The sequence below is a fragment of the Tachyglossus aculeatus genome, chromosome 9 (genome assembly GCF_015852505.1).
Source record: "Tachyglossus aculeatus isolate mTacAcu1 chromosome 9, mTacAcu1.pri, whole genome shotgun sequence".
NCBI lineage: Eukaryota > Metazoa > Chordata > Mammalia > Monotremata > Tachyglossidae > Tachyglossus > Tachyglossus aculeatus.
The window spans coordinates 34,825,319-34,852,683 of NC_052074.1; the positions used below are offsets into that span (position 1 = coordinate 34,825,319).

Here is a 27,365-nt window from a genome sequence, read left to right on the forward strand (position 1 = left end):
TTTGATTGATTGATTGATTGCCATTTGTCTGCTGCATAGGGATAGAGCACGAGCCTGGGAGTCACAAAGTTTGCTGCCACTTGTCTGCTGCATAGGGACGGGGCACGGGCCTGGGAGTCACAAGGTTTGCTGCAGACTGTGAGCCCACTGTTGGGTAGGAACTGTCTCTATATGTTGCCAACTTGTACTTCCCAAGCGCTTAGTACAGTGCTCTGCACACTAGGCGCTCAATAAATACGATTGAACGAACGAATGACCATGTCTAATTGTTAGTTGTGCATTTTTTTCCCAGCATTTAGGACAGTGCTCTGCCCACACTAAGTGCTTAGTACTACCACAGCTACTACTGTCACACCAACTGGAGGTAGGTCTACAAAGCTGTGATGTTCTCCTAAGTTGTTACTGGCTCCAAGACCTACACCTACCTATCTGGCTCTGCCTGCAGTTCCAAAAGTGTCGGACCCAAAGCACACCCACAACTTCTTAGCCTTAGGATATACGTGTCTGCTCCTCAGTTTGGAGAGTACAAGATAGCAGACGCGATCCCTGCCTTCAAGGAGCTTATGCTTTTAGCCCCCTTCAGCTCCCAAATTAAATCTCTCCAACCATGACTTGGGAGTCGGTGCCTGCACTTGTGATTGGGTGCCGGTTTGTATCCTGGGAGAGTTAGTTTCTATAAACAATTTTGTGCTTTCTAGCAACAGTTGTAGTGGATGGACATGAATCTAAATTCTGTTCCTTCCATCCTCTCGGTAAAACTTCGTTCTGATAACGTGGTTAGTTTAATTTTGTTAAGAGTCCATGTTAAGTACTGATGGAACAAATAGTAGATATTTCCCTTTGGGTTATTAAAGTGTACTCCCAGAAAATGTTTCAGAGCTTTCACATCTATTCCTCCCCAGCCCCAAATGAATTTCAACAGATGCTACTTTCAATCCTCAGGGTAAGGCCACAAAGAAGGTCTTTGAGTACAGTAAATTAAGAGCAAAAATCCCAGCCACCTGCCAGGCTTAATGACTCTTAATGGAGGTCTGAATTTTAAAGTGAATTTTCAAGTGAATGTGAATTTATCACACCCTAAAAGTTACGTTAGGTTACCTAAACTCAGGCTGGAAAATGGTACTGGATCAGACTTATTCAGATTACTAACCGGCAGCCTAATTTTGAATGGATCCTTCACCCACGGCAGGCTATGTTATTGGGACGTAACTAGATTCAGTGTCAGCTAAACCCAAAAGGAGCCTTGTTGCATTCGTAATCACTGAATTCTTCATGGTTTCTGTATTCCCCAAGTTAGAAATACCTTGCAACTGGACAGTGTACACTAACTGATAGCTCCTTTCCCTTCTACAGAAAAACACAAGACAAAGGTTTATTTCATACAATGTTATTCACACATTTTCATTTTCTTGTTTATACAGAATATACAAATAAGTGAATATAACAACATTATTCCATATGAACCAATAGGAGCTAGGACTGATCAAACTAGACAAACTGGTCCATAAACAATCTATATCAAAATGCATATCACACTCAAATGCAAAAGCCTAGTGGTTCTGCCCAAACGATATACAGTATTTCCTTCATTTTGGAAAAGCATGATGTTCATTATTTTACCAAAAGACACTACGCTAAAATATTTCCAAAAGGAATGAGAGGGAGTGAGGGGAAAGGGAAGAGAAAGGAGCTATGAATAAGTGAATGAATGGGTCTCGCGGCATTGAGATTTAAAGATTAAGATTCTTCCGGAACAGATCAGTAGGAAACAAGGACTGTCGGGGAGGCAAAGCTGTGTTTGGGCTGAAGAGAATGCCTATCTCTAGTAAACACGTCCACTCCCCCAGGTTCCCACTGCAGTGTCCGAGCCACGTCGGCCCTCCCAGACTCTACTGTCGCTGCAGGGGCTGTGGATCGGGTTTTCGGGGGGAGGTTTTTAAACCGAAATCGAGAGCCGGTGGGAACGAGTGAAATCACTGCCAGTCCCAATTCAAGAAAACATAATCCTGAAACTTTCCGGCTGGCCCTCAGAGCAAAAGATCTCACTCTGACAGCCTCCCGGTGCAGAAGAGATTTCCTTAAAGACTCATGTCATGGTGAGCTTTAGGTAGCGAAGAAACAGTCACCGGGGCAATCTGTACGTGTTTGCCAGTAGATATGAGAAGAGTCTGATACGCAGGTTAAAGTTGGTAACATTAATCTCTTCACCGAGGAATATTTTTCTATCGACAACGCTAAAATTTTAAAGACAAAAGAAAAAAATACCCAGTACCTCAACTTTATGCTGTGCTTAGTTCATGACATGAATTAAATGATAAAAACCCTTACATAAAATTGCATCCCAGATGGTCCCTTTCCTTCTGTAGAGCGCTAATAAAACCATCATTTACATGATCAAATGAATGGGGTGGCACGCCGTTTTAGTTTTTAACACAAAACCTAAATGAGTCACCAAAATAAATGTTTTATACAAAATACTGACTTCAACAAAATACAAAGGACTTTATCATTCAGAAACTGAATATACAAAGCAATTTTTTTCCAAAATATTTCCATAGGCAAAGGATTAAAAAGGATTTTAATTATACACATATGGTCACAATTTTGCCTTAAAAAGATCATTGGGAAATGTACATAAGGCCGCTTGTAAATGTACATCAGGTTTATGTTACTGTTACACTGTTATATGTCCAGAGAAAACGACTGATATTATACATATTTGATCTTACTTGGGAGCAGGCTATTCAAAAATACAGTACTCTTCTGTACAAAGAAAAAAAAACCTGCCACATTTTCATAAGATGGAAAAAGCATTGGTTTCCATGATAATCAGATCTCAGTCCAATACTTTCTTACTATGCACAACATCCTGACTAATTTTTAAGCTTTATCCAATTTCTAGAATGTCCATATTAACAGAATCAACATCTAGGTTATAAAACCAAAGAATGCTTCTCTTATAGGATAAAAGGAACGCTGGTTCATAGTTCTGAAACCTTATAAAGATAAAATTAAAAAAACACTCTTGATTTGGATAAATTTACATTATACAACACGATATGCCAGGGCAAAAAACGATGATATGAATGTACACTAAAATGCAGTTTTTCCCCCTCTAAAAGGGTAAAACAAATTTCATTTACAGCATGAAGGTTTACAAATGTACATCTGTACAACCAAGATAAGCATCACTACTAAATTAGCAAGGCTTGTAATAAACACTGAAACAAGATCTGCTTTCAAATTGTAAACTTACATCTATTACCTACACACATACAATGCATATATTTATAGGAAGCAAAAAAAGCTATCTGAATACGTAATCATGCTTAAATGTTGAGCTATCAAGTTTATTTTTCAGTGGCCCCCTTTCTCCTCTCTATCTGGTTCCTACTTTCTGCATCTACTGAGAGAAAGCAAAACAAATGCTCAACTCAACTGCAACCTGCTTTTATAACTCTCTATGCAAAACAAAATACAACTCTTCACTCTTCTTGCATTGCGAATCTGACTGAAAAGTTAATAAGGTACTTCCCAGACAGTGCACTTAGTTGGATAGAAGTATCTCACCATAACCTTAATTCCTCTACTTCTCAGAACAATTAAATATATACGTATATACAACAGCTCTATACATTGCCAGATACATTTGGGGCAGTATAAAACCACAACCACAGCACATGAAGGAAGGTGTTTTTCTTCGTACATACCACATCATCTTGTCTTTCCCCAAATCATTTGCTGTGCCTTACTTGGAAGATACGTTGTGAATTATCAAAGAACAACTGAACCTTTTTTTTAAATATTAATAACATTTATGCAGTTAATTGTTAATCTGGTATAAAAGATTTCACACAAAAGGGAAAAAATATGGGCTATAATTCTATATACATCTCTATAAACCTGTTGTGCTATTGGGCTGTAGACCTATCAGATGGCAAGCCAGTTTATTAAAAGAATACTGTACTTTTTCCCTTTAAAAACTACTTTAGTGACTTTACAAGGTAAAAATTTACAAAATATGTGACAGCTTTTTTTGATACAATTACATCATATACAGGCATTCTGTGCTTTGCCAGCAATCCAATCTGATAGGTCCCCCGCCAGGGTTGAGGAGATTCTGTAATTCACACCCCAAAAATATACACAAGAACCTTAAAAAATTTACAAATGGATGAATAAAGTCAATAAATATGTTTCTTTAAAAAAAAAACCAGAATATTCAGTGTTGAGCTGTGTTTTGATAATTCACAAATACGTATCGCCTTTCACGAATTCGAAACAGCGGCTTCCGCATTCCTCCTCTGTTACAGCATTCCATTTGGGGGGCCTCCGATGGGACCCAGGTCAGCGCTGTTTTTCAGGTAGTATTTTTCCAACTTGGCCAGTATATGCTTGCCGTAGGTGTACTTGCGCAATGTGGAAATGTGGGGTCGAATCTGGAATCAGAAGAGTTCAATGAGTGAAAAGGGCACCCGGGGTTACGGACCCCCGCCCGCTGCCCACTCCCACAAAGCCCTGAGCCAGGGAAGAGCTGAGGCGGCGGCGGTGGGGTTGGCGGCAGCTCTGGGTGTCTGGGGCCTGTTAAGCGGCAGTGGCCCGCAGCGGTCTGACGTCTCTATCACCTCCATCTCTCCTCGTGGGCCCACTGCCGGCCCCCTCCCCGCCGGGGCTTTCACGATGGGGGTCCCCCTTGTAACATCACTACATCCTGCTGCGCACAAACCCAGCAGGATGACTTCACCTGTGGTCGCTTCAGACCAACAGCTGCTGCTACCAGCATGGGAGGCAAGGTGAGGGGCGAGGGAAGAGAAGGATAGGAAGAGGGGAAGGGAAAGGAAGAGAGGGCCAATGCAAAGGGAGGACTGGGTTGGTTTTCCTCCGGGCCCCAGAGACCACTGGAAGCCGCGGGAGCTCCAAGGTGGGTGGAGATTCCCCTTTGTGAAGGTCTGGAGTCCCTGAGCCAGGGAACCAGGTTTGTTTTTTCTTTGGTTTTTTCTTCGCGGTGGGTAGTGGGGGCAGGCCTTGCTGTTGCTGGCTCCCCTTGCTGCTGTTCTCAATTCCAGATAGCAATGCTCGGGATAAAGCCCAGCAGCCCCTGCCAACTTTAAGCCCCACGTGATTGCTAGGTAGCAACGGGGGGCTGGGGCGTGTTCGTCCGGAGGCGGGGAGGGAGGGATGTTTCTCTCTTTGCCCGAGGTTCTGGGAGGTGGTTTTAAATGCCCATCCCTCCCTCCATCGTGGACTCGAAAGCCAAATGTGATTGTCAGGAGAGTCGGCTCGGGTTCCTGAGCCCGAGGTTGCTGATCCTGGCACAGAGCACTATGGCATACAAGATGCAGATCCTCCATCAACACAGTCTCCCTGAGGTCTCAGCGGAGCTACTGGCTAACTGGCTAACTTTACAAACAACAGAGTACCCTGCTGAGATTCAGAATAGTTTACACGGATTAGCTGCAACAGCATAGTGTTGCCTAGCGGAGAGAGCATGGGCTTGGAAATCAGAAGGACCGGGGTTCTAATCCCAGCTCTGCCACTTGTCTGCTGTGTGACAAGTCACTTAACTTCTCCTTGCCTCAGTTATCTCATCTGAAAAAAGAAGGAATTAAGACTGTGAGCCCCATCTGGAACATAGCTGGCATCTACCCCAGTGCTTAACACAATGCCTGGCATATAGTAACAGCTTAACAAATATCATAAAAAAACCCAACAAAAACCCCCATCATCCTTACTGAGAGATGAAGTCTGCTGGATTGTGTAAAACTGTACCCTGACAACCTGGACAGATGACAGCTCGAGAGACCTAGGGGAAGGGGAAGCTCCCTGGCCACCTCCATGCCAAAAGCTAATTTCCTCCCACCCTCCTCAAGGCTCCGGGTGTGGGGTTCCCCTCAGTACTGCCCAATGACCACTACCTCCTCATCTTCATGAAAGCTGCAGAACCTTTCTCACTGAAGAAAAGTTGAGAGGCAGTGTGGCCTAGGGGAAGGAGCACAGGCCAGGGTGTCAGAGGACCTGGTTTGTAATCCCAACTCCGCCAATTTGTCTGCTGGGTGAACTTTAGCAAGTCCTTTCACTTCTCCTAGAGAAGCACTTAGAGAAGCAGCATGGCTCAGTGGAAAGAGCCCGGGCTTGCGAGTCAGAGGTCATGGGTTCTAATCCCAGCTCTGCCACGTCTGCTGTGTGACCTTGGGCAAGTCACTTAACTTCTCTGAGCCTCAGTTACCTTATCTGTAAAATGGGGATTAAGACTGTGAGCCCCACATACGACAACCTGATCATCTTGTATTCCCCCCCAGTGCTTAGAACAGTGCTTTGCACATAGTAAGCACTTAACAAATGCCATCATTATTATTATTATTAATATTATTTCTCTGGGCATCAGTTTCCTCATCTGTAAAATGGGGATAAAGACTATGCGCCCCATGTGGTCTATATGTTGCCAATTTGTACTTCCCAAGCGCTTAGTACAGTGCTCTGCACACAGTAAGCGCTCAATAAATACGATTGATGATGATGATGATGGACTGAGTCCAAGATGATTAGCTTGTACCTACCCAGCACTTAGCTTAGTGCCTGGTATATGGCAAGCGCTTAGCAAATACTATAAAAAAATGAATACAAAGACTCACTCTCCAGCACCATGCCCTTTTTTCCTCTCCTCCCCAACCCCACAATCTGCCCTACCTCCTTCCCCTCCCCCCAGCACTTGTACATATTTGTACAGATTTATTACTCTATTTATTTTACTTGTACATATTTATTACTCTATTTTGTTAATGATGTGCATATAGCTACAATTATATTCATTCTGACGGTTTTGACACTTGTCTACATGTTTTGCTTTGTTGCCTGTCTTCCCCTTCTGGACTGTGAGCCCGTTGTTGGGTAGGGACGGTCTCTATATGTTGCCGACCTGTACTTCCCAAGCGCTTGGTACAGTGCTCTGCACACAGTAAGCGCTCAATAAATAGGACTGAATGAATGAATGAATGAATGAGAAAAAGAAGTTATTTTCGAAATTTTCATCTACCTAAAAAAAAAAATAATAAAGCAACACTGCATTCAAAACACTCAAGTTCCCAACACAGTACCTTGTGCATTATTATCTTTCTCTGGGCAGGTTCAGCCATGTCAATCATCTTCTGAACCACATAGTTGGCATACTGGTCCTTCATCATGGTGTATAAGGCACTGTGTGGGCCATCACTCTGACAGCAAACCTCATCGATAAGCAAAGCTCTTTCAGCACGGGACGCATGAGTGACGCATTTCTCTACCACGTTGCTGAAAACAACATACAATACGCAATGAGAAATTGTTCGTGTCTGTTTAAGCTATTCCCATCACCAACAGCATTTACTGAGCATCTACTGTGTGCTTTTTTAAATGCAGAGTGATTTCTATTGCCTGTGGTCACACGGGACATTTCATGTTTGCAGGAAAAAGTTCCTTGGACTCAAGCTGCTGGATACCATGCTCTCCCGATACCTGCCTCTTCACTCTCACTGGAGACAGCAATTCCAATAGGTGCTGAGTTGAACTACCTAGACCAGAGCTGTTTGATCATGGAACTATAGTCAGTTCTTTGAAAATACCTTCTCAGTACAGATTTGGATAGAACATGATGGAAGGAGGAGGGAACATTCTTGCCACAACACGAGTTTGGTATATGGGGGAAATACATATACGCGAATGTGCGTGGTCAGTCAGCCTTACTGAACTGGTCGTTACTTTGTGGCTTTTCAGCTATAAGGGATTCTCTACAGGACAGTAACACAGAGTGTGTAAAGCATTCTGCTACAGGTGGACAACAGACTGAAACTTCTTTGGAAGAAATCTGAGAGTTAGGTACATGAGGGTAGACAAGAAGCTGAACTGGTGGTGAGCACACTTCAGATGGCAGGGGCACAATTTCTAGATAAGGTTGAAACTAAAAAGGCGCATCACATTCCAAATTTTATCCTCTTGTGAAAATGCTGAGCAAGGTCAAGACACTTGATCTTTTCCTCTATATATGAGGCCTTGGTTTTTTCCAGAGCTTTTCAGGAGACAGAGCGAGGGAGGACGGGGACAGCGGGAAAGGTTGAAATGCAGTCTGGAGTCAGGATTCCCGGGACAGACATTGAGGAGGGATATTCATTTTTGTCCAGAGTGGGCAATCCCCAGATATTTGCTTGGCCTAGTTAGAGATTCCATTGACCAGTGTGTTCAGCCAAAGAATTTCATCCCCAAAGCTGCTGCGGCCCCTCCCTCTAGAATCCACTTTCTTCCTTCTCGGCCTTCCTTGGTCACAGGAGTCTCGTTACAAGTGTTTCTTGCAGCAACACCTCCGAAGGTTTGTCCTTTTTGCTCCCTGCCATGATCTAAGGGCAGGGAGAGGGGAGGAAAAGGGGGGGAATGAGGGTTCTGACCAAAAGCTCTGTGTGTGTGTGTGTGTGTGTGTGTGCGCGCGCACACACACACACACACACACACACACACACACACACACACACGAGAGCCGGCAATGGTGGTGGGTAACTCTGGGAACTTGGGCTTCACCTTGCTTACTTTCACTCTTCTTGCCCCGCCTTTTCTGGAGTCAAAGTTGCGTCCTTCACCCTACTTCTATATGAGGAAAAGTCAAGGTGGAATGCCAGGGGAGTGAACAGGAGAAGGGACCATTGAAGTTAGACTGGTAAATTCTTGAAAGCTTTTTTAAAAATCTAAGAGACAATGCCTGAGGGGCTTACAAAAACAAGTCTTGCCTATATTGCCTTTTCACAGGCTTATTGGATCAACGGATATTCAAATATGGGTTGACGGTGACAATGATGTTAATTAGAATGCTTTATTTAAAAAGCAACCTACAGGTAAGAGACTGCCACTTACCAAGGGGTTAATGTCCATAGTTTCCATATTACTTCACTCTGACTCACATAAAGACAGAAATCGCCAAAATATTGACTTACCGTTTGTAGGGAACTCTACACTCCATCTACACTCACTCCCTTGGAGAACTCATTCGCTCTTACAGCTTCAACTATCATCTCTATACAGATGACACCCAAATCCATATCTCTACTCCTGTTCTCTCTCCCTCCAGATTTGCAACTCCTCCTGCCTTCAGGACATCTCTACTTGGATGTCCTCCCGCCACCTAAAAGTTAACATGTCCAAGACAGAGCTCCATATCTTCCCTCCCAAACCCTGTCCTCTCCCTGACTTTTCCATCACTGTGGACGGCACAACCATCTTTCCCGTCTCACAAGCCCGCAACCTTGGTGTCAACCATCCTTCCCGTCTCACAAGCCTGCAACCTTGGTGTCATCCTCAACTCCGTGCTCTTTCACCCCACACATCCAATCCGTCATCAAAGCTTGCCGGTCTCACCTCCACAACATCACCAAGATCTGTCCTTTCCTCTCCATCCAAACCGCTACCATGCTGGTCCCATCTCTCATCCTATCCCGACTGGACTACTGCATCAGCCTCCTCTCTGATCTCCCATCCTCTGGTCTCTCTCCGCTTCACTATTCTGCCCGGATTATCTTTGTACAGAAATGCTCTGGGCACGTTACTCCCCTCCTCAAAAATCTCCAGTGACTGCCTGTCGACCTACGAACCAGCCAAAACTCCTCACTCTTGGCTTCAAGGCTGTCCATCACCTCGCCTCCTCCTACCTCACCACCCTTCTCTCCTTCTACAGCCCAGCCCGCACCCTCCGCTCCTCTGCCGCTAACCTCCTCACTGTGCCTCGTTCTCACCTATCCCACTGTCGACCCCCAGCCCACGTCCTCCCCCTGGCCTGGAATGCCCTCCCTCCACACATCAGCCAAGCTAGCTCTCTTCCTCCCTTCAAAGCCCTACTGAGAGCTCACCTCCTCCAGGAGGCCTCGCAAGACTGAGCCCCCTTTTTCCTCTCCTCCCCATCACCCCCTCTGCCCTACCTCCTTCCCCTCCCCAAAGCACTTGTATATATTTGTACAGATTTATTACTCTTACTTGTACATATTTACTAATCTACTTATTTTGTTAATGATGTGCATATAGCTATAATTCTATTTGTTCTGACGATTTTGACTCCTGTCTACATGTTTTGTTGTCTGTCTCCCCCTTCTAGACTGTGAGCCTATTGTTGGGTAGGGACTGTTTCTGTATGTTGCCGACTTGTACTTCCCAAGTGCTTAGTACAGTGCTCTGCACACAGTAAGCGCTTAATAAATACAACTGAATGAATGAATGCATGAATCCTTGACTCCGCTCTGTCATTCACCCCACATATTCAACCCGTCACCAAAGACAGCTGGTCTCACCTTCACAGCATCGCCGATATCTGCCCTTTCCTCTCCATCCAAACCACTACCAAGGTAGTACAATCACTCATCCTATCCCGACTGGATTACTACATCAGCCTCCTTTCTGACCTCCCAACCTCCTGTCTCTCACCACTTCAGTCCATACTTCATTCTGCTGCCCGAATTATCTTTCAACAGAAAAGTCCAGGGCATGTCATCACCCCCCTCAAAAATGTCCAGTGGTTGCCTATCAACCTCGTATCGAACAAAAACTCCTCACTAGTGGCTTCAAGGCTCTCCATCACTTTGCCCCCTCCTACCTCACCTCCCTTCTCTCCTTCTACATCCCAGCCCGCACACACTGCTCCTCTGTCGCTAACCTACTTACTGGGCCTCGTTCTCACCTGCCCTGCCATCGACCTCTTGCCCCCATCCTACCCCTGTCCTCAAATCCAAACACTCACACTACCCCCTTCAAAGTTCTACTGAAGGCTCACCTCCTCCAAGAGGGCTTCCCAAACTAAGCCCTTTCCCTCAGCTCCCCCTCCCCTCTGCATTGCCTCGACTCGCTCCTTTTGCTCTACCCCTCCTCTCCCCACCCTGCAGCACCTGTGTATATATGTACATATCTACAATTCTATTTATTTATATTGATGCCTGTTCACTTGTTCTGATGTCTGTCTCCCCTGTTCTAAATTGTAAGCCTGGTGTGGGCAGGGATAGTCCCTTTATTGGTGAACTGTGCTTCCCAGGTGCTCAGTACAGTGCTCTGCACACAGTAAGTGCTCAATAAATACGACTGAATGAATGAATAGGTGAAAGAAAGTACTGCATTACCTGGCAAATTTGTGTTGACTGAGGGCTAGAACTTTTCCTCTTATTTCGGAAACAATCTTGCTCTTATCTTCAGGACGACCGTGTTCCAGCACATGCTGAATAACATAATTGCCATACTGATCCTACAAAGACATTTCTTATTATTTTCCATCACACAAAAAATCCACAACAGTTGTTGAAAATGGGGGCACTTTTTTGTAAAAAAATGGGTCTGATTCATTTTGTCCGACGACCAGAGGTGAAAGCAGGATTTGAAACCAGGCCTTCATTCCAGTATTAAACCATCATTTGCCACAATGTGGATCACACTAATAGTGTTCAGTGATTTGCAATTCAGAAGGAACGAAATCTATTTTCCAAAGTTCTGTGTTTGAGAGGATGTCATGGGAGAGGAAGTTTCCAGCACTCAACGACACTTACCTGCACCAACTGTTCTGTGTGCTGATGTAATTCCTCCAAGATGGGTAATGTCTGCTCAGCGGTACAGTGTTCCAGAATACGCTGAATTACTCTGCAGCCATAAGGATGTGTTGAGAGCACGAAGACCTTAAATGGCAGGATTACAAAGTTATATAGAAACTTCACCCCACTACCATTAAAGCTCATTTATCCATTTTTAAAGCCCAGAGGCTAGAGAAGCAGAATGGCTCAGTGGAAAGAGCCCGGGCTTTGGAGTCAGAGGTCGTGGGTTCAAAACCCCACTCCGCCAAATGTCACCTGTGTGACTTTGGGCGAATCACTTAACTTCTCTGGGCCTGTTACCTCATCTGTAAAATGGGGATTAAGACTGTGAGCCCCACATGGGACAACCTGATCACCTTGTAACCTCCCCAGCGCTTAGAACAGTGCTTTGCACATAGTAAATGCTTAATAAATGCCATTATTATTATTATTATTAGATGCTCCAAGTTGCCCTGAGAATGTTTGGAATGAATAATTTGCAAATACTGCATGCTGATGTGCCTGAAATGTGGCAACAAAGAAGGACAAGCTCCTCTGAATAGCAGATTTACTTTTTAATGGCATTTGTTAAGTGCTTACTTTGCACCTGTATATGTATATATGATTGTACATACTTATTACTCTATTTATTTATTTTGCTTGTGCATATCTATTCTATTTATTTTATTTTGTTAGTATATTTGGTTTTGTTCTCTGTCTCCCCCTTTTAGACTGTGAGCCCACTGTTGGGTAGGGACTGTCTCTATATGTTGCCAACTTGTGCTTCCCAAGCGCTTAGTACAGTGCTCTGCACACAGTAAGCGCTCAATAAATACGATTGATCGATTGCCAGGTACTGTACTACGATACAAACTAATCAGGTTGGACACAGTCCCTGTCCCACACTGGGATTGCAGTACCATTTTACAGATGAGGCAACGGAGGCGCAGAAGTGAAGCGACTTGCTCAAGGTCGCAGAGCAGACAAGTGACGGAGCCGGGATTAGAACCCAGGTCCCTCTGACTCCCCAGACCATGATCAATCCACCTAGCCACACTTCTTCTGTTAGCGGCTGTCTATCTCATGGGCTGCACTGTACCATGTCTTATGGACAAAAACATGGCATCGGGGCACATGCCTGGTGATCCGGTGCGTGCTCACATCTAAAGCTGCTGCCCTTCAGGATATCATTCATCCAGCAGGGACCAGGTCATGGCTTCTTTGTTCACTTAATAATTATGGTACTGGTTCAGCACTTAGTATGTGCCAAGCACTGGGGTAGATACAAGCAAATCAGGTTGGGCACCGTCCCTGTCCCATATGGGGTTCATACTCTTAATCCCCATTTTGTACATGAGGTAACTGAGGCCAAGAGAAGTGACTTGCCCAAAGTCACCCAGCAGATATGTGGTGGAGCCGGGATTAGAACCCAGGTCCTGGGTCCCTCTGGCTCCTAGGCTTGCACTCTATTCACTTAACCACGCAGCTTTCCCTTCCCTTTGACTTCTCTTGCACTCTCCCAGGCGCTTAGTACAGTGCTCCGCACACCGTAGGTGCTGAATACAATTGACTTCCATTGGCTAATGAAGAGGAGAAAGCCCCAGGAAGCCCAGCCCAAGGGGTCTTAACCAGACCTCCCTTCTCTACCACCCCTCATCCCTCCCAATTCCGAATCTCAGAGCTGGCAAATTCAGGCAGCAAGGTGCCCGGGAAACAATAAGGAGAGGGAAAATTGTTTCGGGTGCCCCGTTCAACGGGTCCAAGGGAAATCCAACCTGTCAAGAGGGCCTTTGGAAACAATTTTCCCTTCAGAAAATAAGGTCTAAAAAGCATTCAAGTCACAACGTAATCTTTCTATGACTCCGGTTGCCAGTAATTGTTTCAGGACAGATTTCAAACTCTGGAAAGGGGAGAGCGGGCAGACATTAAAATTACTTCTTTCCTTTTCTCCCCCTCCCACCTGGAGCTTCAGCGGGGATTGTTTAACAAAGCACAGCATAAACTGCTTTGAAAATGCTTAGAGTTTTGAAGGCCAGTTGCTGAGGTACAAAGCCAGAGACAGAGGAGGCTTTGTCAAAGTCAGGGGATTTGGTAGTTGATGTTTCCAACGCCCTACGGAAAACAATGTGTTAGTTCCATCGCCATTCCTAGAAAAAGGAAGAACAACAACATAAATATTACCTGTCCTTTGAAAGCATCGATAATGAACTGCAGTGACTGGGGTTGGACACACTCGATGCATTTTTGTACCACATGGTTTCCATTTTGATCTTTCACACATTTAAGAACATGGCCATCCAGTTCTTTTACCATTTCGTTCTGAAGAAGGCAAAGTACACACTTGGATTTTGGTTTCAACAGCCAACAAGATGATGTGAAAAACAAATCATAAATAAAACTACAATTTTTACAACGCTTAGGTATCAGAGAACCCTGCTTACTCCAAATTAAAACTTCACAAATAAGCTATTTCACCCCATTTTTTGGCTCTGATACATTTAGAGGTAGCTATTGATAGCCCTTTTATAACAATCTCATTCAGTTAGTATCAATCAGTGCCAAATTACTAGTGCTGAAATTATAATCCAATTCTGAATTGCGAAATTTCAGATATTTAATGTATTTTTAAAAACCCAGTAGATTTTTCACTCTGGCGAAAAATATTTAATATTCACTACATAGTAAAAGTAATTTTGAGACGTAGCATTGAGCAGAAAAAGGAGAAATCTGAAATGCAGACTTCTTAGAAAACGAAATGCAAAAAGTATTGTTATAACTTACAATTACCTGCTGGTCAGGCGAAATAGATTCCAGGGCTTTCTGAATAACACGACAGCCATACATCTGTAAAGCTAGTGGAAGGACATGACCACGTATGCGGGTGGCTAAAGCTAATTTCTGATCCAGGCTCCCAAACTGTTAAGAAAATAAAGCTTTGGTTAAAAGTGACTCTGCTGATTCAACTTGCCAGAGTAGTGAATTATTTTTATTCCCTATCCCTAGTGTGTCTACCAACTTTGTCGTATTGTACTCTCCCAAATGCTAAGTACCATACTCAGTGCACAGTTAACTGCTCAACTTCCACTGGATGATTGATTTTTATCAAAGCTACTTTCCCTGCTCCAAATTTAGCAATTCACACAGACTTTCAAGTTCATTCACTCCTTCAATCGTATTTATTGAGCATTTACTGCGTGCAGAGCACTGTACTAAGCGTTTGGGAGAGTACAATACAGCAATAAACAGTCACAGTCCCTGCCAACAATGGGCTTACAGTCTAGAGTGGGGGATGCAGACATCAATACAAAAAAAATTAAAATTACAGATACGTACATAAGTGTTGTGGGGCTGGGAGCGGGGAAGAAAAAAGGGAGCCAGTCAGGGCGACACAAGGGAATGGGAGTTGAGGAAAAGTAGGGCTTAGTCTGGGAAGGCCTCTACGTGGAGATGTGCCTTCATCATCATCATCATCAATCGTATTTATTGAGCGCTTACTGTGTGCAGAGCACTGTACTAAGCGCTTGGGAAGTACAAGTTGGCGACATATAGAGACAGTCCCTACCCAACAGTGGGCTCACAAAGCTTTAAGGGGGTGGGAGGAAGGGTTGGGGAGGAGGGGGAGAGTAATTGTCTGTGTAAGATTTGAGGGAGGAGGGCATTCCTGGCCAGAGGCAGGACTTGGGCTGGAGGTCGACACAGGTGAGATTGAGATCACCTCCTCCAGGAGGTCTTCCCAGATTGAGCCCTTTTCTCCTCTCCTTCTCCCCATCACCCCCTCCCTCTGCCCTCCCCACAGCACTTGTATATATTTGTACATATTTATTATTCTTATTTTATTTGTACATATTTACTATATTTATTTTATTCATGATGTCTGTATGGCTATAATTTTATTCATTCTGGTGGTATTGACACCTCCTTGTTTTGTTTCGTTGTCTGTCACCCCTTCTAGACTGTGAGTCCATTGTTGGGTAGGGACCGTCTCTATATGTTGCCAATTTGTGTTTCCCAAGCACTTAGTACAGTGCTCTGCACACAGTAAGCGTTCAATAAATATAACAATGAATGAATGAATGGAGGCACAGTAAGAAGGTTAGCACTAGAGGAGCAAAGTGTGAGGACTGGGTTGTGGAAGGGGAGAGGTGAGATAGGAGCGGGCAAGTGGTGGAGTGCTCTAAAGTCTATGGTGAGGAGTTTTTGTGTGTGAGCCCACTCTTTTAGACCGTGAGCCCACTGTTGGGTAGGGACTGTCTCTATATGTTGCCAATTTGTACTTCCCAAGCGCTTAGTACAGTGCTCTGCACATAGTAAGCGCTCAATAAATACAATTGATGATGATGCAGAGATGGATGGGCAACCACTGGAGTTTTCTGAGGAGCGGGGTGACATGTCCTGAATGTTCTTGTAGAAAAATGATCCAGGCAGCAGAGTGAAGTACAAATATATTTGGATTTGAGTTTACACCACATTCATGAGGTGCAATTTGAAAGTCAACCTGAAAGGTCTGAAAGGCTAGTGGGGATGATTGAGGATAGTCTTGTTAGGAGATTTACTTTTACTTCCAAACATAAGAGCCTAGGTGTCAAAAGGACCTGGGTTCTAATCCCAGATCCACCACCGGCCTGCTTGGGTGATCTTGGCCAATTCACTTACCTTCTGTGTGCCTCAGTTTCCTCCTCTGTAAAGTAGGGATTTACTGCCCGTTCTCCCCTGTACTCAGACTACATATCCCATGAGGGACAGGGACTGAGTCGGACCTGACAATCTTGCATGTAACTCAGCGCTTGGTACAGTGCTTAGCAAACAGCAATTGCTCAAATACCACAATTTTTGTTGTTCTTAGAACTGGCCGCTAAAAGAGGCAATTGCTTCTGTACCCCAGCCTCCAGTTTCTTGGCTTCCTGGATGTCAGTCTGATGAAAAGAATGGTACCGATATTCCCCTATCCCCCGCTCTTGGAAACTAATGATGAAATCCATTCATTCATTCAATCGTACTTATTGAGCGCTTACTGTGTGCCAGGGCTTAGAATCAATCAATCGTATTTATTGAGCGCTTACTGTGTGCAGAGCACTGTACTAAGCACTTGGGAAGTACAAGTTGGCAACATATAAAGACAGTCCCTACCCAACAGTGGGCTCACAGTCTAGAAGGGGGAGACAGAGAACAAAACCAAACATATTAACAAAATAAAACAAAATAGAACAGTGCTTTGCACATAGTAAGCGCTTAATAAATGCCATCATCATTATTATTATTAGAGCCAATTTTTGGTCACAGAGCCTCTTTTTTATGTATACGTGAACATGCATGTGGGTATTTACCTCAAAAAACTTCTGGATAACATAGTTCCCAAAAACATCGGTCATCAATTGATAGGCTGCCTGCAAAATTTCATTAAATACCATCTGACGCTCAGCTGGAGTAGCTCGTTCAAGCTTCTGCTGTATAAATCTGTGTTAAGAGAAATGCCAGTTTTATGTAAATAAATAAAAGGGTTAATATAAACAGTTGTGAGTCATTAATTTTGATCAAGCAGTGGCTATGTTCTAACAGTAAAATAAAATCTACTGGTAAAGTTACTTTGAAATTTTCTATGAAGTTTTAGGATTTTTTTTAAAGACAGAGACAAGCAAGAGTGATCAAGTTTCAGGAAAATCAAATGAAGGTAAATTGCCCAAGCTTGTTAACCTTGTCCAAACATAGCTTTAATTTTCAAAAATTAAATACTCGTTAAATCATTACACGACTACTATGACACTTTTTGTGGGGGGGTGGGGGTTGGTGGATTTTTAAAAAATACAATCACACCGCAACTAAGTTTTTTGAGTTATGATGAACAATACGTTGCTTTTAAAGTTACACCATTTGGGCTTTCCATCGGTTTCACCTTTATGACTTAAGCTCCTTGTGGGGACAGAGAACATTATCTATCAAATCTGTTACACTGTACTCTCCCAAATGCTTGGCACAGTGCTCTGCACACACAGTAAGTGCTTAATCAGTATGATGGAGTGGTTGATTTTAGGGCACCTATCCATTATTTCATTGGAGGTAAAATGGTCATATTGCCTCTCCCTCATTACAGGTAACCATATCCCTTTTGCTCTGGCCCTCTTTAAACGCTCACCTCCTCTTCTCCCCAACTGCACCCGTGCCCCCCCTTCACGTGGCCCAGAAGTCACCTTCTGCCCTGCCACCACGGCCCACCCACCTTCCTCTTCTCTGGTCAGTAAGAACAATGATTTGAATGCACCCGTTTCACAGCCAGAAGACAGCTGCCATCCTCCACCCAATTCCCCACTTGCATCCCCGAGAATACGCCCCCAACCCTGCCTGGCCTCTTCTTCCATCCAATGGAGCCCAGTTCCCGTGGTAGGTGGTTCCACAGGGTGGGAGGGTTGCAGCAGGGGGAGGGGCCCCCCCAGCTACGAAAAAAGGTTTAAAAAACATTGAACTGGAATACCGTAGGAGAAGCAGGAGTAGAAACTGTGGGGAGAACACGGCGACGGAATTCAGGAGTTCAGGGGATGGGACTGAGAGGCTTGGGGGGGCATACAGAAGTTAGGGAAGACCTGATGGAGATGGGTAATAAGGGTAGAAGTGGATAGAGGATGAGGAACAGAACTCTGCACTCTGACGGCATTCAATAGATGTGATTGATGGGGAAGGCACTGGAGCTACCGACTGTCAGGAAAAGTCACCCGGGAGGATCAACACATTCACTTTACTAACTGCGCTATCAAATTTGGCTACCCTGTCTGACATTCCACACAACACACACACACACTCTTATGCAATGTCTGTAATGGATTGAGATCTCATTCTGGGTCATCTTGGTAAAAACGGTACGCGGCCATAGGCTGCGAACCAATTCCCCACTTAACAACATTGTTCCTATAGGGATACCACTTCCAGTGTATGCTCTGACTTGAAGATGAAATGTTCGGGAACCGACTGTGTCATAAATTCAAGATTTATCTGTAAAAGTTTTCCGAGTCTCACCTTCAAGCACACAGACCATCTAGCTCCGAGTTGGCTGTGCGTTGTATTACTGTCGAGGGCAGAGCTCTCGTTTTGTCAGCGCTGTCGGGCACCGTGGCATCTTTAATAGCTTGAAGCTCCACAACCCGGACTAGTTCCATTGTCCTTACTTTAAAGAGCTGTCCAGAGGGCCCTGGGCCCAAGATCTAGTCTATTAGCTGCTGGGCATAGGTGCTCGTCCTGTGGAGTCCAGTGGCAACTGTACTATCAATCAATCAATCGTATTTATTGAGCACTTACTGTGTGCAGAGCACTGTACTAAGCACTTGGTAAGTACAAGTTGGCAACATATAGAGACAGTCCCTACCCAACAGTGGGCTCACAGTCTAAAAGGGGGAGACAGAGAACAAAGCCAAACATACTAACAAAATAAAATGAATAGATATGTACAAGTAAAATAAATAAATAAATAAATAAATAAGTAAATAAATAAATAAATAGAGTAATAAATGTGTACAAACATAGATACATATATACAGGTGCTGTGGTGAAGGGAAAGAGGTAAGATGAGGGGGATGGAGAGGGGGGCGAGGGGGAGAGGAAGGAAGAGGCTCAGTCTGGGAAGTCCTCCTGGAGGAGGTGAGCTCGCAGTAGGGCCTTGAAGGGAGGAAGAGAGCTAGCTTGGCGGATGGGCAGAAGGATTGGGGGCACTCCAGGCCCGGGGGATGACGTGGGCCGGGGGTCGATGGCGGGACAGGCGAGAACGAGGCACGGTGAGGAGATTAGTGGCAGAGGAGCAGAGGGTGCAGGCTGGGCTGGAGAAGGAAAGAAGGGAGGTGAGGTAGGAGGGGGCCAGGTGATGGACAGCCTTGAAGCCCAGGGTGAGGAGTTTCTGCCTGATGTGCAGATTGATTGGTACACACTTGAGATTTTTGAGGGGAGTAACATGCCCAGAGCGTTTCTGGACAAAGACAATCCGGGCAGCAGCATGAAGTATGGATTGAAGTGGGGAGAGACACGAGGATGGGAGATCAGAGAGAAGGCTGATGCAGTAGTCCAGACGGGATAGGATGAGAGCTTGAACGAGCAGGGTAGCGGTTTGGATGGAGAGGAAAGGGCAGATCTTGGCAATGTTGCGGAGCTGAGACTGGCAGGTTTTGGTGACGGCTTGGATGTGAGGGGTGAATGATAGCGGAGTCGAGGATGACCGAAGTTGCGGGCTTGTGAGACGGGAAGGATGGTAGTGCCGTCAACAGAGATGGGAAAGTCAGGGAGAGGGCAGGGTTCGGAAGGGAAGACAAGGAGTTCAGTACTACTACTGCCTCTGCCAGTAGAGTTGCCCTACCCCAAAATGGCAGTAGACCAAGGAGGCAAGCAAGTACATTGGCTCAGTCGGTGTTTAACTTCCCATTGCCTGGCGTCAGGGCAGCAGTAGCCCCCCCGTCTTGTGTAGGCGAGAAAAGCACCCTTCAATGGTTGCTCATCCTATTCCTCGACCTGCCATTCAGGTCCTTCACAAGGAATCTTTCATAATCTCCCCTTGTATGTGTGTAACCTCGTTCTCGCCTGTCCTGCCACCGACCCCTGGCTTGGAATGCCCTCCCTTCTCACATCTGCCAAGCTAGCGCACTTCCCCAATTCAAAGCCCTACTGAAGGCTCACCTCCTCCAAGAGGCCTTCCCAGACTGAGCCCCGCTTTTTCTCTGGTCCTCCTCCCCTCCCCATCGCCCCTACTCCCTCCCTCTGCTCTACCCCCCTCCCTCCCACACAGCACTTGTGTATATATGTACATATTTTTTTTTTATTAATGATGTGGATATATCTAGAATTTTAATTATTTATATTGATGCTATTGATGCCTGTCTACTTGTTTTGTTGTCTGTCTCCCCCGCCTTCTAGACTGTGAGCCCGTTGTTGGGTAGGGATTGTCTCAACTTGTTGCCAGACTACTTTCCAGGCACTTAGTACAGGGCTCTGCACACAGTAAGTGCTCAATAAATACGATTGAATGAATGAATGAATATGTTCCAGAAGTGAAGCACTTTTAGTAAAGTGTCAAGTTTTGGGCCCATTAGAACACTCCCCAGAAACTACAAAGAAGGATAGTTTAACAGCCATCTTTTTCACTGCAAGACAAACCATCAATGAGGACTTGTCTAAGAGCAGTGGCCCCAATTCCATAGTCTTCCAGTTCACTCCTTTTAAGTTCACTGTGCCTCAAAACACCAAAATGGGGAACATGCTAGCTCATTAGCAAGTGCAATGAGCCAAACAAGGAGACGAAGAGAAAAACTTTTTATGGACTAGCTAATCCACCTGCAGGCACCCAGTTTTGACAGACCTGAGGGGAGCTAACGGTTCTTAGGACTTCAAAATGATTATCTTCAACTGCTGCGCCAATGGAGAAGTGGAGAACGTAACAGTCAAGACGGTGATTTAGAGGGATTTCCAACCCAGGATTCAAATGACATTCGCAACGTTCTCGCTTTAAGTGGGCATGACTAAGTCATGGTGAACAACTACCCACCTAGAACCGTGCTGATCTTGAGAAAATTCAACGATGTGTCCAACAAGATCTCTCAGCTGCAGGTTTGGGAAGCGATTGTTCCTGAAATCTTCCAGCAATCTACTGCGTCCAGAAGGCATGATATCGGACCTACTATAGCGAAGCCGAGAAGGAGGGAAGAGCTGGCTGCTGGAGCTAAAGAGACTCGATGTGCTGGAGGCACTCCGATATTTTGCTTCCGCTCCCGGGGCTGCAGAGATATAGCGGCCGCTGCCATTTGTCAGGCCTCCTGCAACGAAGCAGGTCTCATTAGTAAACGTTTCTGAAAAACGAAAACTCATATCCTGAAGTTTTCTAAGATCATGAATACACTCATTCAAAGAAACGCTTTCCTCCTTTATTTCTACTGGAAGCTTTATCCGTGACTAAAACTTGGGGGTAGGGGGGACAGGATGGTTAAAACAGAACTGAGAGTATGAGACAACCAACCTACTAGAAGTACAGAGAAAATCTGCACACCTATAATGATTATCTGCTGGCTAAATCAAAGAAGATTCTCAGGGAAGTTTTACGGTAACATATTATTGTCCACATCCAGTTTCGAAATGCAAATTACCTTACATAAGGTTTGGCACTGAAGCCGCAGCCAATTTTCTACGTTAAGAAATGCAAGTTAGCCTAAATGCATAGGACCCTTAAAACGCTAAAGCAATTAACTTGGGTTGACTTGCAGTTCTTCAGATCTATTTACAAACATCACACACATGGAGTTACATTGCATTTCATTCTATACTTCTGAGAAATCATCTCCTAAAATCAAAAATATTTTATGTAGAAAAGAAATGCTGGCTCACATCTCCAAGCAAACTCTTGGACGAATATTCATTAGGTGCCAAATTATATTTAAAAAATGAGGAGACCAGATTTTAAAATTAATCTTTGATTTGACCACTTAAGCTACACTACTATTTGCGACACTAAGCTGAAGCAGCAATCAATATCTCATTTTGAAATAACTGACTTGCTAATTTCGGTTCTCTCCATAACAGAAATTCAAAGGCTGGCAAATGGAAAAACCAAGAGAATCAAAAACAAAAACAAGGAGTGTTATTTTCAAGCAACAAGGTATTATAAAGAAGAGTGCAAAAAAGGGTACTTGACAGTGTCCTTTTAAAACAGTAAAATTTATAAGACTGCAAATAATGGATCTGTGAGCAAGGTATATATTCCCATTAGATTATATGCTTAAGTAGAATTTGTGATGCAAAAATCTATTGTTAGTATCTATCCCGAGGCGTCAGCAGCGATGAGGTGGTATGATACGTAGCACATGCAAAATTGGTCACATTAACCTGGCAGCTTCCTATCAATTCTGGCTGGAAACAGGAATACAGGAGCATGCATGGTCTTGGCCGGGAAAAGTGGGTTTAGTCTTGAGATTATTAACAGGGATAAAAGGCATATTAAAGACCAATTCTACTATGCAAACCCAAGACAACTGGAACAAGTAATACAGCATTAGCCATTAATATCAGCCATCATCATCATCAACAGCAGCAGCACTGAGCATCTCCGATGCAGTGCACTGGAATCATTACAATAAAAGCAGAAGACATGCCAGAACAAATAGCCCTTGAAAACATCTGCCTTGGTAGCCAAGTGAGTTCTTTGCAACGGACTGATTTAAGGACCCAGTCTTGATTATAAAAGAATCCATGAGGACAACAACCTTCCTAGCTGGCAATTTGTGACAATTTCTAATGGAAAGGTTTGCTGCACTTTTCTCCTTGACCCCAGTCAATGGTTCATCTTTAGGATTTATTCCGAATTGCCACTTTCATTGAAGGTGAAGCCGCAATAGGGTAAAACCAATTCCAAGAACCTCAATATGTGTATAGGGAGAATGCAAAGAAAGCGGGACCAAACTGATCATTCTACAGAGAAAAAGCATTGGAGGGTTTTGATTACACACTCTTACAATTTGAGGTCCCTCCACCCAACAGCCATTTGCCAAGCAACTTTCTAGGCCACTACACTGCCCTTCACTTACTGAGAGCAAGAGACACTGTCTCTAAGTCGATCAATCAGTGGTATTTATTGGGTGCTTACTGTTTGCAGAGCACTGCACAAAGTGCTTGGGAAAGTACAGTACAACAGAGTTGGCAGACCCAATCTCTGCCCTCAAGAAGAAGTAGTCCAGTGCAAAGAACATGTGTTGCCAACTTGTACTTCCCAAGCGCTTAGTACAGTGCTCTGCACACAGTAAGCGCTCAATAAATACGATTGATGATGATGATGATGTGCCTGGAAGCCCGAAGACCTGAGTTCTAGTCCCAGCTCTGCACTTACCAACCTAGTGATGCTCGGTGCATCACTTAACTTCTCTGTGCCTCAATTCCCTCATCTGCAAAATGGGGATTAAATACCTCTTCTCCCTCCCCCAAGACTGTGAACCCCAGGTGGAATGTCTGACCCGATTAATAGCAACAGTAATTGTGGTTTTTGTTAAGTGCTTACTCTCTGCCAAGCACTGAGCTGAGTGCTAGGGTAGATACAAGATAATCAAGTCCCTCATGGGGCTCACAGTCCAAGTAGGAGGGAGAACTAGTTTTGGATCCCCATTTTGCAGATAAGGGAACTAAAGCACACGAGTGACTTGGCCATGGTCACACAGTAGTTAAGTGGTGGACCTGCAATTAAAATCCAGGTCCTTTTGACTCCTGGGACTGTGGACTTTCCACTAGGTTACGCTTCTTCCTACCCCAGTGCGCAAGTACAGTGCTCAGCACAGAGTAAGCACGTAAATACTACTGTTATTATTAAGGAGCCTGAGTCTACACCTTATGAAGTTTTCTCTGCTGTCATCCTAGAAGTAGCTGGCTCTGTCCCCATCTTGGGTGGGAAGCTAAGGGTCACTGTCCTCAAACTCATTGAGAATGACGAGAAGGTGTGGGTGACAACATAAAAGTTATTGCAATTTTACAGTAGGAGAAAGCCGTGCAGCATTTTGAGTAGTACACATATCTAAATACTGCAGTTTGTTGCTTAAAAGGAAAGATACAAAATTATCTTTTGATAGGGCATATCCACCTTTTCTCTAAGGCGGGCGCTGGGTTCTTACAGTATCCTCCATCAAGAAAACTCACATCCTAGTATTAGCCCTCAGTCTCGCACTAAATGCAGGCATGTAACTGTTCCCTCCTCCACTGCTGCACTGCTCCTTGACAAGCATGCTGTTTAATTCTGCTGTTGTACTCTAGCCAAAAGAGGTAGTGACAGCACTTATTACGGAGGAACTGAGTGTATTTGTTTAATTTGTTTTATCATGGTATTTGCTAAGTGCTTACTAAGTGTCAGGCACTGTAATAAGCACTGGGGTAGAAGCCAGCTAATCAGGCTGGACACTGGTCATGTCCCATAAGGGGCTAACAGTCTTAATCCCCATTTTACAAAGGAGGTAACTGAGGCACAGACAAGTTAGGTGCCTTGCCCAAGGTCACAGAGCAGACAGGAGGCGGAGCTGGGATTAGAACCCAGGTCCCAGGCCCATGCTCTATCCACTAGGCTGCTTGCCAAGGTTATTACTCCTTCATTTTCAAGTCTTATTATAAGCAAGGCTTCTTCTGCGTTATTTTATAAGTACAGCTGTCTCCTTAAATAAAATGAGCTTCTGCTCCTCCTCACCTATGAGGCATTTTAAATGGCTTAGAGTGACTAAAACCTATTTGAATTCAGTATTAGCGGCAGATTTACACGGATAATGGATCTTTAGTCTGTTTAGCATGAGTCTCCCTACTCTTCCAAAATTTCCAATAGTTGCCTATTCCTCTGCCCAACAGGCAGAAACTCTTTACTATTTGCATTTAGGTACTGATTCAGCGCTCTCCCACAATCAGTGGTATTTACTGAGTGTTTCCTGGGTACAGAGCACATTAATAATCGTAATAATAATAATAATAATAATGGCATTTATTAAGCACTTACTATGTGCAAAGCACTGTTCTAAGCGCTGGGGAGGTTACAAGGTGATCAGGTTGTCCCACAGGGGGTTCACAGTCATAATCTCCATTTTACAGATGAGGTAACTGAGGCACAGAGAAGTTAAGTGACTTGCCCAAAGTCACATAGCTGACAATTGGTGGAGTCAGGATTTGAACCCATGACCTCTGACTCCAAAGCCCGGGCTCTTTCCCCCTGAGCCACGCTGCTTCTCATGCTAAGTGCTAAGTGCTTGGCAGAGAACAAGAGAAACAGAATTGGTAGGCACAATCCCTGCCCTCACTGAGTTTATAATCTTCTATCCCTGCTCGTTTTCCACTACACCGCAGGCTTGTATGCTTTGTTCTTCAGAAGCCAACTTACTCCCTGTACCTCCTTCTCACCTCCATCCCTTTGCTTACGCTCTCTTTTCTGCCTGAAACCCTTTCCCCTTTTATATCCGGCAGGCCACAGCTCACCCCACTTCATCTACAGGTCTTCTCTACTTAACCTCATTTTCCACCCCTAATCCCCCGCTATTCTTACTTCAGCATCACCAAACCACTTGGTTCCTCTTGACTCCACACAACCATTACGCACACAACTATTGCTTCCTCTCACATGTCCACCTAAAACTTTAATTCAACATCTTTTACTATTGTGAGATCATTCATCATGTAAATAGATTTCTTATTTATCAGTTGTAATTTTTGGTCAACTTAGAGGCATAATAACGCACAATTTTTTTTTTACTTTCTAAGGGGAAAGTAAATTCAATTAGCACTGTTGTCATCTATCTCTATTTTTTAGTTTATTTTAAAAATTTACTTTTATAAATTGAGCTCTTTGAATGGATACCCAAACTGAGTTACAATGCAATATCTGAGGCTTCCCATGCACAGATTACTTCGTACAAAACCAAGCAAAACTCTACAGAATAGATGGAATCCTCATTGTGTCCCCAAATCCAAACCTGGAATTGCTCTGACAAGAGAATAGGAGAAGGTACCGAGAATTAATCTAGCAAAAACTTAGATCACCTCTCCATGTTACAAGAGATCTTTCAACCAAAACCTAAAAGCAAATTTTAAGAACAATAATATCTTTCTAAAAAGTCTTTTTAAAATAATAATTAACTCATTAGTCCACTCAATTTGATGCTAGGGAGACAGGCATTCTTCCAATTGATGAAAACCACACACTATTCCACAGCTCATCTTATTCAGTGAGTACCAAATTTTGTTCATGGGCTACCAAGGGTTGACACATGGAATAGGCGAAACCCATTGGAGAATGTCGGGGGAGAAGTAGATATAGGGAAGAGAGAAAGGAAAGAGAAAGAGAAGACAGCTAGAAAAGGATCATTTGTATTGAGACTCTGCCTTCTGTGACCAGAATTTTGCTCCAGTATTGGGTTTGGTCCCTCTCCAAACTTTCAGGGCCCTCTGAAGTAGGATTGATGGGAAGAAGGGTCTAAGGATGACCTTACAGTCAAGAGGGGCAGGCAGGAATTAATACAAGTTACAGATATGAACATAAAAGCCATGGGGCACATCAATCAGCCATATTTCCTGAGTGCTTACTGTGTGAGAGAATACAACATAAAATAGTTGACAAGCGCATTTCCTGTCCACAACAAGCTTACAGTCCAGGTGTCACCTAGTAAAGATGCAATGAAAAAGAGAAGCAATGAAAGCCAATAATTCCACGACTTGCTCATTACATGAATATTTGATGCAAAAGCACCTTGTGAGCCTTAATTTTCTGCCTCAATTACCTAAGCACTATTTAGAAGTGGTGAGTCCTCCAATTCAAAGTAAGACTCAACTATAAAAGCAATGTTTCTTTACCAAGTACGTCTCCTCACAATCTTTTTTTAATGACATTTTGTTAAAGCTTACTTTGTGCCAGAGCTGAGGTAGACACAACCTAATCAGGTTGGACAGTCCGTGTCCCACGTAGGACTCACAGTATTAATCCCCATTTTACAGATGAGGTAACTAAGGCACAGAGATGTTAAGTGACTTGTCCCAAGTCACACAGCAGACAAGTGACAGGGCCAGGATTAGAACTCGGGTCCTTCTGACTCACAGAACGTGCTGTTTCTCATGATTTTATTCAATCACATATAAAAAGACATGGAGGTTAATGCAATTCTGCATAGAATGAGTGAAAAAATTTCCCAAACATCTTAATTTCTTTTATGGTATTTGTTAAGCGCTTACTATGTGTCAAGCACTGTTCTAAACACTGGAGTAGATAGAAGTTAATCAGGTCAGCTACAGTCGCTGTTCAGCCTCTAAGTAGGGATGAGGGCAGGTTTTGAATCCTCATTTCAC

At 44.0% G+C, this 27,365-nt stretch overlaps 1 protein-coding gene across 6 annotated transcripts in view; it reads right to left on the reverse strand.

Moving 5' to 3' along the window:
* Positions 1-1,371: 1,371 nt before the first annotated feature.
* PUM2 (pumilio RNA binding family member 2) overlaps positions 1,372-27,365 on the reverse strand; it is a 128,968-nt gene continuing 102,974 nt past the window's right edge. For 3 of the 6 annotated variants that reach the window (XM_038751695.1, XM_038751697.1, XM_038751694.1), the window contains 8 exons: positions 21,070-21,337; positions 16,883-17,012; positions 14,346-14,474; positions 13,740-13,877; positions 11,538-11,663; positions 11,118-11,239; positions 7,095-7,287; positions 1,372-4,439 (listed from right to left, as the gene is read on the reverse strand). In XM_038751695.1, the coding sequence (XP_038607623.1) occupies positions 4,308-4,439; positions 7,095-7,287; positions 11,118-11,239; positions 11,538-11,663; positions 13,740-13,877; positions 14,346-14,474; positions 16,883-17,012; positions 21,070-21,337 (1,238 nt within the window). In that variant the 3' untranslated portion in view covers positions 1,372-4,307. Of the gene's footprint in view, positions 4,440-7,094; positions 7,288-11,117; positions 11,240-11,537; positions 11,664-13,739; positions 13,878-14,339; positions 14,475-16,882; positions 17,013-21,069; positions 21,338-27,365 lie in introns of all 6 variants that reach the window. The other 3 variants (XM_038751693.1, XM_038751696.1, XM_038751692.1) reach the window with 1 other exon arrangement.